This window comes from Plasmodium brasilianum, chromosome 1 (assembly GCF_023973825.1).
Source record: "Plasmodium brasilianum strain Bolivian I chromosome 1, whole genome shotgun sequence".
Lineage (NCBI taxonomy): Eukaryota > Apicomplexa > Aconoidasida > Haemosporida > Plasmodiidae > Plasmodium > Plasmodium brasilianum.
The window spans coordinates 1,458,902-1,473,804 of NC_090114.1; the positions used below are offsets into that span (position 1 = coordinate 1,458,902).

The following is a 14,903-nucleotide window of genomic DNA, read 5'->3' on the forward strand; positions in this document are numbered from 1 at the left end:
AATATTAAGAAAATTTATATCTGTTTATTTTGCTTATAAAAGAATAATAATAAAATTAAATGATTTTTCTACCACATTAAATAATAGTATTATATTATTCTGAAAATTTATGAGTGACCTCAAATTATTTTATTTTAGTGAAAACTATTTTTTTAAACATAAAATTAAGATTAAAAATCTATAATATGTATTTAATGTTATTTTTATCTCTTTATGTTGCAAATAACCTTATAGTTTTATATATTTTATTAAGCTCTTATGAGTAAAAATAAAAAAATTAAATTAATTAATTAAAAACTTTTACTAATAGAAGAATATTACAAAACTGTTAGTATTTTATTTAGAGATATATTGGAATATTAAAAGAACTATATCATGGAAATAGAGTCTAAGTTACTATTATTTATTAAAATTGCTACCTTTATCTTTGTAGTTTGGATGTGTTATTTTTACGAAGATATGGTACAATAATATTATATATATTTTTAGAGTTATAATTTTATTAATACTATTTTTTCGAATTATACGATTTATTCTTTTAACATGTGTATATTTGTTTTTTTAGAGTAACTACAGCAAATATTTATGTAAAAAACATTATACTAGTGAAAAATTAGGTAAAAGAACTTATCGATTACTAAGAAAACGTAGGACACAGGAAAATTCGAATAAAGTATGGATAGTAAAAAATTCCCCATTCGTAGGAGAGTATGAAAAATTGTGTATGTCTAATAATGTAAAAGTAACTAAAGTAAAATCTAAAAAATCAACTAAATGTTCATTAAATAATTTAGGAGGAAATGAACGTATAAGAAAAAGTAAATATTTTAATAACCATCAAGGAAAATCATATTCAGCAAAAAGAAGTTTAGACAAATTATATTATAGAAAAAAACTTAGGGAATCCATAAAATCTGATTTTAAGTTCTTAAGAAATTGTGCAAAAGAAAAAGTAGGTTTAATTTGTACTTTATTAAGCTTCCTTACAGTAATAGGAATTCTACTAATATTTTTAATACCATTATATAAAAAAGGAGGTAAGCTTTATATTTCCAAGTATGCAAACTATGGAGCATCTATAGGATTTTCAATATTAACATTTATAGTTATATTAGTTATTATTTATAGCTTTAGTTTAATTGAAAAGTATTTATGGGAAATATATAGAAAACTAGAACTTCATAATACTGCATATCCTTATTTCCATAAAGTATTTTATTACAGATAAGTTCTATAATTTTCTAAATGATATAAACAAATGTCCAGAATTCCTTTAATTTGTTATTTTTCATAAATCCGTTTGAATGTATATTACACTGTTCATTTGAAAAAGTAAAAATATCTTTCACTGTTTTGTAATTTAAAATATTTTAAAGATTTTCAATTGGCAATTCAAATTGTTTTCTGAGCATTACTGAATATTATGTTTCATATACATATATCTTTATTTAACAATATTTTTTTAAAAAATATGTGTATATGGTATAATGTTAATATACAAAATCAGCATTTATATATTATTATTGATATCTTGTTCCAATTTTTACTTATTACTATAAAAAATAAACTATTTCTTTTTAACATTTACTAGAATTAAATGATTATTTATTGTGTTAACAAAAAATTTGTTATTGTTTTATAATTAAAAATAAATGTATTTTTAGTACTTTATACAATAAGTTTAATAATATTTATTTGAATGTATATTATTTATATATATATATATATCTTTTAAAATATAGAAACGAACTTTATATTTATTCTACAAAATAAGTTTAATGATAAATACTTTATGATACATATTTATTTTTGAAGCTCTAAGTATACATTTTAATTTTATGGGTGGTATAGATATGAAGTTTTATGTATATATAATAAAATAATTTCCTTTATGTGTAAGGTTCTGAATTAGTAGATTATGGTTAATGTTTTAATTTTATTCCCTTTTCTATTTTACTTTATTTTGTTAGCCTAGGTATATTATTATTATTCAATTTTGTTTTAAAAATAAAAAAATTACCTTTATAGTATTAAAAAATTGAAATATTTTATTATTTATACAAATTAAAGAAAGAGCTAAAAGAAATGAAACTTTAATATTAAAAATATTTACTTTATTTTTAGAAAAGTTTTTTCGTATAGATTTAATATTTTTGATATGTAAATAAAAGAAATACTTACTACTGAAATTATATTTTTATAAAAAGTAAATTATGAACAAAAAGATGTATTTGTAGATGAAATAGGTAAATAATTTTAATAGCTTAATACTGTTAAACATATTTTATGTTAGTGTTACATAAATAAATTAATGAGTAAGTATTACATCATTATTTTTATAATTTTTTTCTATGCAACTTATCATGCTTTTAACATTGAACGTAATATATACATTTATTAATAAATAATTACGATAAAATTAAAAAGAATAATTAAAAAAATATAACAGATAAAGTGTTTATATTTATTAGTAATATGAATTTTATGGTGAGAACTTATATCCGTACTAAATTTATGATTACTATAAAAAAGTGGATATAAAAAATTAAATTGTGTACCTCATTGTCATATAAATGCTTACATTTATCCTTTTTATATGCATATATCAATGTTTCTATAATGTGGAAAATTTAATATAATAAGTATTTTTATTTTTATTATTTTATATGTAATAATAAGAACAATCCGAAAAATCCCATATCTGGATTAATATTTTAAATTCATATATACAAAAATATACAGTATAATGCATTGTTATGTGGAGTAGTTAAATGAGAATATATTCCTAAAGTTTTCATTTACATATTAGAACGTCATTTGTTATTTTTATGTGATAAAACATTGGAGCTTCCTTTCTAATGTAACGTAAGTATAGCAATGTATATATTAGTTCCAAGTTGACTATAAAAGTGAAATTTTAGCTGAAAATTCAAGTAATGAAGAGTCACTTTTTAATTTGTTATACCCTTTAAGTATTATCATGTTTTTTACTATTACAATAGCAGAATATATGTTGAATATATCCTTTAGTATGAAGTAAATAGAAATAAAATATAGAAATATAAATACTAATTGTTTCTATTATAATTCATATTTGTAAAATAATTATAATTATAGAATAATTTTATACATGTTCTCCTCTATCATATATCCATTTTTTTACACTTTTAAATGTTAAACATATAAAAGGATATTAAAGGACAAAAAAAAAAAAATTTAAGAATAGTACTATAGATGAACGTATTTAAGAATTATTAACGAATAGATAGAAATATTTCCATTTTAATTCTAGAAAGAGTATAATATTTCTCTGTCATAGTCTTGTATGAATATTCTTACTGTAATTCTACATATAATAACTGCTACATGAATACAGCGATTATGAAATTATTCGGTATTGGGTTAAATTTTCAATTCTATATAATTTTTTAGGAGTAAAAAAAAAAAAAATTTTAAATAAATATTTTTTTGAAGAAAAAATATAAATTTTTTATTTTTTGAGTAGTGCTTTTATTTCAAAATTTTTTTTTTATATTTTATATAGTAATGCTATTGTTTTTGTTTTGAAAGCTGTTTTTTTTTTATTTTTCATTTTTTAATACTTATATAATAAATATTTCTTCATATTATTTTCTAAGGAATCCAAGGTATACTTTATCATCTTGTATTATATATTTAACTTTTAAAGTTATTTCTTTTATTTTTTAAAGAAAAAATCATGTATTTGTAGTTTTTGTTGATATTGACTATCATAATAGTATTGCATTTATCTTACACTTTTTTTTGAATAATTTGTATATCATTGTTATTGTAATTTTTATAAATATTATTCATTTATTTATTTTTAGTTAATATTATTTATTTGTAAATTCTCATATATATCTAACATTTATAGCAATGGATATTCGATTTTCTGCTACAAATATTAAAAAGCGTAATTTTTACTTAAAGTTTTTCCTTGAGAATAATAGCCTTTATTATGAAAACATCGTTCATAATTTGCATTTACGCTTTTCTGGGTGTTTTGTATCAATTCTATTGTTTAATTTGTAACTTCGTTAAGTTCAACTATTTTTTTCCTTTGTGAACATCTATATAACCATGATTTCACTGGGGTAAAGTATATAAAAAAATTAAATATATACATACGTTAGTACAAAATTGTTTTGTGCAAGTAACAAATTGTAAAAATAAGCATATTCATTGTGGTAGAATATACCCATTATTAAATATATTTTTTTTTAATCTTATATAAAAAGAATACAGTGAAAGATGCTAGTAATATATTATGTGTTGTTAAGCCTGCAGTAAATATGTACTATACTTGAGTAGGTTGCAAAATGTGTGGTAAACCACACCAAGGAGTTACAGTGAGCATATTATTATCATATGCTTTTTTAAAATTGATTAACTCCTCACAAAATGTATTATCCCTATTTTGTTCACATTCTTGGTAATTATTCTTATAAAATGTTTGACATTCAACAATTTTATTACAAATATTACCATCAGAATCTTTGTCTTGAACATTAAATTTTTTAAAATACTTATAATAACTGTATAGTTTTTTATGTTTATCTAAATCGTACTGCGGAATACTCTTTATTTCTTTTATGCATGTATTTTCTGTTTGAGACAAGAATTTATTATATCTCTGAAATCATTCAGTGTTCTTATTATTATTTCCGTCTGTATTTATTATGTAATTTAAGTATTTACAATGTCTGAGACTATCATATATATAGTGTTCGTTTATTTCTATTAAATATCTCCCAATATCTTGACGTGGCTTGTAAAATTACGATAACTGTGCATTTTAGCATATTTATTTCCAGGAGTTTCGTCCCTCTTCCCCCTTCTCACATTTTGAGTATCCAAGATAACATTATCAAATTTCTCTTTATATTTAAGAAATAATGTCACAGAATTTTCCTGAAAATAAAAAAAATGTAATAATAATAATAAGTAAATAAATAAAAATTTACTTGCATGAAATAGATTTTTATATCATTTACGAAACAATGAACTCTACAATATAATAATATATATAATTATTATAACTAAATAATAAATTTTACGTTTTTCCCTGAACTCACGGATGCCATTGTACCTAAGTATATGTGAATTAAATAACAAAAATTAAATTCATATCAAGATAATATTTTCATAAATATTGAAATGATAATTTATGCGTTGATATACTATGCATTCATTTATGTTATGCATTGAATTTAAAAAATATTCCATAACTAAAACTCCACATTAGTTTTTTTTAAAACTGAAGTATAATTTCTACAGTTGCAAATATATTCGTTCAAGTGTAAATATAATTAACTCACAAACAGGATTACCTTATCGTAATTAAAAATATTAGTGAAGAAAATACATTTTCCTTTTATATTAATTTATATAAGGATTATATAATTTATTTATATTTTATAAATAAACAGAAAATTAATTTAAGTACATTTTCATATAAATTGAACGTTATATAGGAATATCTATATAGGAAACACCTTTTATCTTGTAAAATGATAAAATAGATAAATATTATCTTTTTAAAAAGTATATATTTTTCTGTTTTTTAATGATGAACTGTTTACAATCTTAAAATAATATCTTTCAAAATTATTTCAGTTCATTTTTATTATACGTTATAATAATATATATGCTCGTTAAAAAATATAATTTATGGTTATTACTGAAATTAAAATGTAAATATAATATATAACTATAAAATATCTGTGGTAAATTAAATATATTAATCTTCAAAAAAAAATACTGTTAATAATAAATGTGTTTTTCTACAGATATAACATATTTTGTAATTATAAACTAATAAATTTACTGTATTATATTACATAAGAATATTTAAATATTTAGTTGCATTTTTATTACATTTGACTTATTATATTATAAATATATATATTTTTTATATATTTATTTAATAAAAAGTTATTTTTATAACGTAAATATATTATAATTATATATTTAGAATAAAACACCGAAAATTTTTTTTACAATTGTTATAAAGTCTATAATAAAATATGCTATTGAAATTATCTTGTACCTGTACAATAATAAAAATATTGATTAATATATCAACTAAAATTTATCATTATAATTTAAATCATATACATGCTGTTAAAAATCATATTTATGATACGTATTTTACTTTCCATATATAGTAATATAATTTTGAAATTTATTATGATCATATTTTTAAACTTTGTATATTTCAAATATTTCATATTAATCTCTATTCTATGTCACATTAGTTATATTACATAATAACGTATGCTTCAAGATACTCAAAAAATAATAATAAATTTTTTTTTTTGCCATTTATAATATATTTGTAAATTATATTGCGCTTAGGCGTATTTAATATTATATATAAATAATGAAGTATTATTACATTTTAATGTTATAAATAAATTTACCATAAAATTAAATACATTTAAAACAAACGTAGGAAATCGTTAAAAAAAAGCTAAATCAATTTTACAATAATTGGAAAAAGTGCAATATAAAAAATTTTTTATTTCCATTTTTTAGATGTGATTGATTTTTAGTAAATCAAATAAAATTAAAATATAATTTGTTATAATAAATATTTAATTTATAGAAGTTACTTTTAAATTAATATATTTATTACTTTGTAACAATTTATAATCATTTATTCGAATATTGCATTATGTTAAATAATTATAATTGCTTAATTCAATAAACTATTATTTTTCGTAATATATAAGGGGAATACAAATAATATTATTATATTATAATAGTTTTGATATTAAATGCCATGTAAATATGCATGATAAAAAAATATATATAATTTATTATTAAAATTACATTTAATTATAAACATTGTATCAATAGAATAGAAAGCGGAACTAACTGAATATTCCGTCATGTATTAAGGTTTTTATTTTTATATAAATTAAAAATATAATTTTCTGAAAACGTAATTACGGTAAGAAAAATTCAGTATATAAAAAAATTAAAATTTATAAATACTTTTGAACCTTTTTTGTTGTATAATTTAATATTGAATTATAAAACGTATTATATTTTTCCTAATTAAAAATATTAATTTTTTTTATTAATGCTGTATTTAAAAAAATTATAAAATTATGTGAAAACATTTAGTATGAATAATATTATATATCAAAAGATATTACTATAAAAATAAACAAAACATATTACTGATATAGATTGTTTTCATGATGAAATCTTAAATAGCCTCATACATTATTTCATACAACTAACATATTAATAATATGATCATAACATTAATAAATAGAAGAACAGTATTATGTATGTTTTCTTATTTGTTGAAATAAATGTTTGTGTACTTGACAATAAATATTTATGACAATAATAACCATTAAGACATTAATAGTTTAAAGGTATAACGTAACTCACATTCATGTTAAATTTCCAGAATAAATTTTTTAAATGTATCAGGGTAATATGATATATACGAGATTTTCAAACAAGTTTTTAGGGTGTACAATCACACTTTTTATTTTTATATATTCAAATGATTAAAAGAATCTTATAAAAATCAAAATAATAAACACTGTAAAAAAATTATAGGAACCTACAAAAAAAATATATTATATTATAGATAAAGTATCTTATGAGCATTGCACGAATTATAAATACTGCATATATTACGAAATAAAGAAGATAATAGAAAATAATGAATGTCAATAATGCTCTCAGAGAATTTACTAATATAAAGCCTAAAATTAATAAAATATCAGATGAATATTATTGTCGCTATAATTTTCTTTATAGTGATATTACGCAATTAAATATATACATAGATGATAAATATATGAATTAGTATTTAAAATATAATAAGAATTTTAATAGCAAAACAACTTGTAAGGGTGATAGAATTAATAAAGTGGAAGTAAGCCGTAATATTATAAATGATTTATACGCAATAGAGAAAGATGTGTTTTCGGGATATGGAATAAAGTTTATTCAGCATTCTGATATACATTTTAATGATAAAAGTAATTCAGTTAAGAATATATCTGTATTAACATTTAAGTGTGAAGAGTATTGTAATAAAATATTAGATACTGATGAGGATGAAACCGCAGAAAAAAAAAATTAAATTCTAAATTTTCGGTACCAGAATTTTTGAAGTCAGTTATTGTAGATGTTATAATATGGATAATGCTAATACCTCATTATATAATTATATCAGCTATTCATATTGATTAATCCAAATTTACTTTAAGGTTCATATAATGAGGTTGCATCTGGAAAAAATGTAGAAAAAGGGAATTTTTAGATAGGTTAATAACTAGTTCATATCACAAAACGTAGTATAGATTTGGTAAAAACTTAAAATGTAACAACTAGAATTAGGTATATCAAAGGATTCCTGAAGAAATAACTAAAATGTTATCTTTATATAAAGACACAAGTGATAAAATTAAATGGAAATTTGTTAAAGAAAGAAGGTCTTGTCAATCTTAAAAGATGAATGATGATAAACGAAAGAATTTACAAATATATGGAAATATGGTATAAATCAGATTACTTCGAAAAGGAAAAGAACTATTGAATTTAGAAATTGTACAGTGAGGTGGTATGGTTCACTGAAAAATTAAAAGAATTATTTAAAAAAGAATAAGAAGAAAATGGAAGAGTAATAGTATCGTCCCAAATTAATTCATTACTATTAGGACATTGAATATATGTGCAAGTTGGAAAGACTAGTCCAGAAGTGGTTCTTGATATTAAAAGTTCAAATGGCAAGTTCTCTCTACTAAAGATAAAAAATCTAATATATTGCATATTAATTTTGTTCATATTACCATTATAATTACTTTAGTAATGGAAATAATTCTTCTTTATTTCTTTATTTTAAAATAAATTCCAAACTTTATCCTGTATTTTGTATACATTAAAAGTTTCCATTTATAATGTATTTTCCTTAATATTTTTTAATTTTAAAATGATTTGTTATATATGTATACTTATTTCATTTGTTGAATAGTTTATTTCCGATGGATCTTGTATATGTGGAATTAAAAAAAGGAAAAGAAGATATAAATATAATTTCCGGGAATTAACAAATACAATGATGGTCACAGAGGGCCTCAGAACGTATTGATGTGTATTATAACAAAAGGATATTGAACGTAGAAAATAAGTAGAATGAGCTATATTTTTTTATTGTTATGAAAAATATGAACTCATTAAATATATAAAAATTATACAAAAATATATTAATAAATATTTATATTCAATGACAATAAAGAAAGAAAAACAGAAAAACAAGATATATAATTAAAAAATATATATTTATCTTATGAATTCTTTTTGCTTATTTACATGTAAGTTTTTGTATTTTTTTTAGTAATAATATTACTTTAATTTATTGTGCAATACTATCTTTTTTTATAAGTTTTTTTTTTTTTTTTACATTATTATGATTTTAAAAGACAATATTACCATATTATATATGTAAAAAAAATAAATTTTATTTTGATATTTATGAATAATTTAGAGCTGTAATACGTTATGAGATGCAGTGATATATTGGTAAAATATTTTTTATTAGCAATAATTTTACTTATAAAATAGTATAACGATTTAATTTTATGCCTTTTTAAAGCTTTTAATATATAAAATATATTACATTTATATTTAACATAAAAATAAATTTGAAGTTCTAAATTTGTTTATTTCATATAAAGCCAGTAATTTAGTATATATATTTTCTGCATATCTTAAAATGTAAACTTCATAGCACGGTGATACATAGATTAATATATTTTTATAAACAAAATATTTATAAATATCAATTAATTCCTAAAAATAATTTTAACATCTATAAAGAAATATAATGATTTTTCTACAAAATATATGTATTATTATTTTACATAATATTTTGCATAAAATAATATTCCATTGGTGCAACACTTATTTCAAATATATAAAACAATGTATATGAACAACCTTATTATTTTAAAGTATAATATATTTATTAAATACGTACAAACAAAAAGTTGCACATTAAAAATATAATTCAAATATATTATTATTGTTATTTCATGTAAATTATTGGAATGATATATTATATTTGTAAAAGAAAAATTTATAAAAATTCATAATTAAAAATGTTAATATAATTATTTGTGTCAAAGAAGAAGCATCATGAAAAAATAAATATCATATAAAGAAATTAAAACCGGTGTCCTTATAAAGTTACATCTTATTAATTTTAATGTTTATTATTATAAATAAAATATTAATTGAAATTATATTAAAAATTATTAAATAAATAAATTTTTATTATTTAAAAGTTCAATATTAAAAAAAAAAAAATTTAAATTTAACCATTTATGAAAAAAGTAAATAAAATAAAAAAAATGCTTATAAAGGAACTTAATATGAACCTACAGAAATTATAATATAAAGATAATTACGAATCAAAAAGTTATGGAAAACATATTTTTGCTTATCATTGATTTGTATAAAGTATTGTTAAATATTAATATGTAATACAAAAAATTTAATTTTGTTTAATATATATCATAAGCATTTGTTTTTTTGAACTTTAAATGTAGTAATTACATTCTTTTACTTTATTTTATATGCCCATTGTTTTTATATAATTATTTTTTTTTTATTTGTGATTTTTCTTTTATTAAATAATTATATTTTAAATAATATATTCTTTATAAATTTTTTTTTTAAATTTACAAATGTTACACTATCAGATTATATAAGAAATTAAGAATTATGAAAATACTTTTTTAATATATAAAAAAATGGCATTTCTAGTGATATTTTTACTAAATAGATTTAAATTTACTAATAATACAAAATGTATTTATTATGATTGGAAAAATATACATAAATATTGTATGAAATAGTCTTATATGTAATATAAAAAAGATTTTATAATAGAATAAAAAAAGACTTTATTCGTTTAGTTTTTTTACTCATTCACTTGTTATACAACTATGCTTTCACAAAATACATTATGCATATGAATTAAAAACTAATTCTCAATATATAAGAAATGAAATTAATAAGAAAAAAAGTATCACTACAATATAATTGTTAATAATTGTAAGAGAACTATATTTTTTCTGTAATGTTATTATTATATAATATATATTTCATTTGCATTTTTCTTTTTTATTTTTACCTTTTTAAAATAAAGATAACGAAAATACTACAATTTGCAAAAAAAAACTGTTCTTCAATTTTGATTAATATGTGAACATTTGTGTATATAAAGGGCGCTATAACATTATAAGTAACTTTTTATTATGATTTATTATTACGATATGGTGAGTTTTTACAAGAATTGATATTTTTAGAATAGTACATAATTGTTAATATAAATATGAAAAAGATACATCGTTAATATATATGTTCAATAGTTTGTGAATATTACATGTATTAGTTATAAATATATCAACGATTTAGGTTTTTTATATAGGTGTTCGTTATTGAGTTATTTTAAAATATTTATATTAACCCTATAACTATATAATCTTACTTCCATTCTTAATAGTAATTATTGTGAATATATTTTGAGTATAAAAATTTCAATATAGTTTCTGTCGTAAAATATACAATTACTAGTTATTAAAAGAGAATTCTAATTAATTATATAAATTTGAATAATTATAAGTATTTATGTGCATAAAGTTATTAGAATCATAATTTAAAAAAAAAAATAGTTTATTTATTTTTTACGTAATAACAATTAAACCTCTCTTATATAGAATACTATATACTACGTAATAAGCATAAGAAAATTGAAGGTCTCTTTTTATTTTATATATGTAATAATTTTTTAGATCATTGATATAATAAAATATTACTATTTTTTTTTGTTCTTCTTATTATATTAATATTTCTTCTAAATATATATAATTAATTAAAAATAAAATAAAAACTATGTTAACAAATTTGAAAATGTTCATTTAGAAATTGTGTCTTAATTTAAATAAAAATATAATTTTCAAAATTAATTTTACAATAATAACAAATTAGTACTTTCTGTCCTTTAAAGCATATATTATTATTTAATAGATTAAGCAGTATTTTATACGTTAGATCATTTAAATATATTATGGAAATGAAAGGATATATATAGTATATGTAGAAAATAAAGGAATACTATAAATGTTAGAGCAGAAAAAGTTGTATAAAATATTATTATTTTTTTATATTATTACCATTAGCATATTATTGCAATAATATTTTTTTAAAATATAATATTTATAAAATTTGAATTATTAATGGAAAAAAAGGATTAAATTAGATATCGCATCCTAGACGTATATAATAATGCTTAATACATATTCTATATTTTGTATTTTTTGAATATTTATAAATATTAAGATATTCATTTATCTTTTATATTATGAAATACAATAAAAATAAAATTATTTAATTTCTGTATTATATTAAAAAGTTAAATTGTATATTTTGAGTATTTATGAATAAATACAAATTTTATTAAAATTAACTTTTTATACATAACATTAAAATAAAAATTATATAATATATTTTTAATGTTTCTATTCTTTATATCTATTGAATACAACATTTTAATTATATATATGTTATATTATGTTTTTATAACTAAATAAAAAATTAATACAAAAAATATATTATTATTTATAATTAAAAAAATATTATCATATTGTCGTATCATTTCTTATAGAATATAGTACAATTATAAAATTATATATCATGGAACATAAAATTAAGTCCATCTATTTTATGAAAATTGGATTGCTTATCCTTTTAACTTGGATATATCATTTTTACAATGAAGAGGTATGATATTATTATTTAAAAACTTTTGTGTTTTTTATTTAACAGGTTTTTATTTTCATCAACTCGAATTTCGAGAAAGTGGTTATTTAATCGATAAAATAATAAATATTTTCTATTTTATTAGAGCACATTTCATATATTGTATGGACAGAAAAAATATGATATAAAATTATATTTAAGTAATTTTAGAATATTAAGAGGATGTGATGAAAAAAATAATTCAAATAATGTAGAGCCAGAACAACAGATACATAAAGATAAAGAGAATGATGGAAAAGCTATGTCCAACAACAGAAGGAAAAACGAACAAACAAACATACAATCAAGGAGAAGTTCATTATATGAAGAATTCAATAAAAAATATAAAGTGCAAAAGAAGTTAATATATGGGAAAAAAAAATTATCTCGTTTTGAAAGAAAATTTTTCAAGCAACTTGATTACATAGATTTTATTATAAAAAAAAAACCGTTATTAAGAAATAAGGCATACCGAAAATTAGTGTGTAAAAAGTTTGGACACAAAATGTTTTTACTTACTTTAGTACTCTCATTCGTGTTATTAGCATCATTAGGAGGTACAATTGGTGGTTTTTTTGGTAATAGTAAAAATTTTCTTGGTATTTATTCTGGTAGTGATGGCAACAATATTATATCTTTAATACCTGAATATACAATATCATTTCTTGTGTTTTTGGGTACATTAATTGTCATATTGATAATATATTTAGCTTTTACTTATATGAAGTTTAGAAAACATAAAAGAATTTTGAAAACTAAATGTTAGAATTGATAAAAAAATGTTATTATTTATATAGAGTGCCTAGTAATATGAATAAAAATATGTATTATAATTAGTTATATGTTCAATAAAGATATGCATAATTGCCTAAATTACATGAATGTACATATGCTAGCTAGAACTTTTGGTACTCAAAAGTAAATAGATGCTTTATTAGTATATTTGTTATTTTGAATGTATTGGTGCTACACAATATGTTTTTAGAGTCTTTCTTCTGTTATATTAAGTATTACAGTGTGATATTTATATTTATGTATTAAAATAGATACTGATGAATGGTATATGTATGTGAGATAAAATTAATATATTATGGAATAATCATGGAATTTTATTGATGTATGATAATTTGTGCTTGAAATAAAACTTGTTCGTTTCAATTTTTTATGTTGCTCTAGTACAAATTTATTATTTTTTTAAATAACTTTAATAAGATCATTGTTAGTTTTGAAATAAGGATAAATGTATATATTCTTTATTTAATAGAATGAAGTGAAGATATGTTGTTGCATTAATGTATATATATATATTTATTTCTTACATATAAGCATAAAATTTATTCTATAAAATACGTTTTATAACAAACACAAAATTATAATATTTATTGTAAATATATTTTTAATAAATGATTAGTTCTATATGTTTTAAAAGATAAAATATTAATATATCATAAAACAATATCTTTATTAAATACTGGTTTTATGTAACTTTAATAATTTCAGACTTCTAAATCTTCACAATTAAATGAAGAGTTAAAAACATTTTTTAACTGATTGTTGTGTCCATGGGTGTTTTTATTTCATTTTTTCAAAATTACTTAAATATGTATTATAAAAAATATTTATAAATAAACATACTATAAATTGTTTTTATAACTTATGATAATAAAGAACGGAAACAAAGAATTAATTTTTATTAATTATTGTTGCATATGTTAAAATTCTTTTTTATTTTTTTATTTTTTTTATATTACTAAAAGAATATATATATACATATATATATATATATATAAATAAAAAGAAATTATTTCCTTAAATATAAAGAAGCTTAACTTGTTATTTTAGTATAAATTATGTATAATTAAAAATTTTTAAATTAAAAAATTATATTATAAAAATAAAGGAACCGTGACTATTTATCCTTGAAATATATTTTTTTTTAAGTTTCTACATCATACATATTTTATTTTTAAATTATAATATGGACAATAAAATTTTAAATACATTTATGTATTAACTAATGAAAGTGGTATAAATTTTATATACTAAAA

The 14,903-nt window shown here is 18.6% G+C and overlaps 3 protein-coding genes across 3 annotated transcripts; 2 read left to right on the plus strand and 1 right to left on the minus strand.

The window, feature by feature from the left end:
* Window positions 1-375: 375 nt before the first annotated feature.
* Window positions 376-1,228, plus strand: MKS88_000595 (uncharacterized protein; the record flags this gene model as incomplete). Its single annotated transcript, XM_067217123.1, has 2 exons — window positions 376-462; window positions 566-1,228. 2 exons carry the CDS (start codon window positions 376-378, stop codon window positions 1,226-1,228), a joined length of 750 nt encoding a protein of 249 aa, XP_067075829.1.
* A 3,090-nt stretch (window positions 1,229-4,318) lies between these two features.
* On the minus strand, window positions 4,319-5,105 carry MKS88_000596 (uncharacterized protein; the record flags this gene model as incomplete). The annotated part of the gene is made up of 3 exons (XM_067217134.1): window positions 4,319-4,654; window positions 4,786-4,932; window positions 5,079-5,105. The coding sequence occupies 3 exons, from the start codon at window positions 5,103-5,105 to the stop codon at window positions 4,319-4,321; spliced, it is 510 nt and encodes a 169-aa protein (XP_067075830.1).
* A 7,645-nt stretch (window positions 5,106-12,750) lies between these two features.
* On the plus strand, window positions 12,751-13,621 carry MKS88_000597 (uncharacterized protein; the record flags this gene model as incomplete). The annotated part of the gene is made up of 2 exons (XM_067217145.1): window positions 12,751-12,837; window positions 12,962-13,621. 2 exons carry the CDS (start codon window positions 12,751-12,753, stop codon window positions 13,619-13,621), a joined length of 747 nt encoding a protein of 248 aa, XP_067075831.1.
* Between the last annotated feature and the right edge of the window lie 1,282 nt (window positions 13,622-14,903).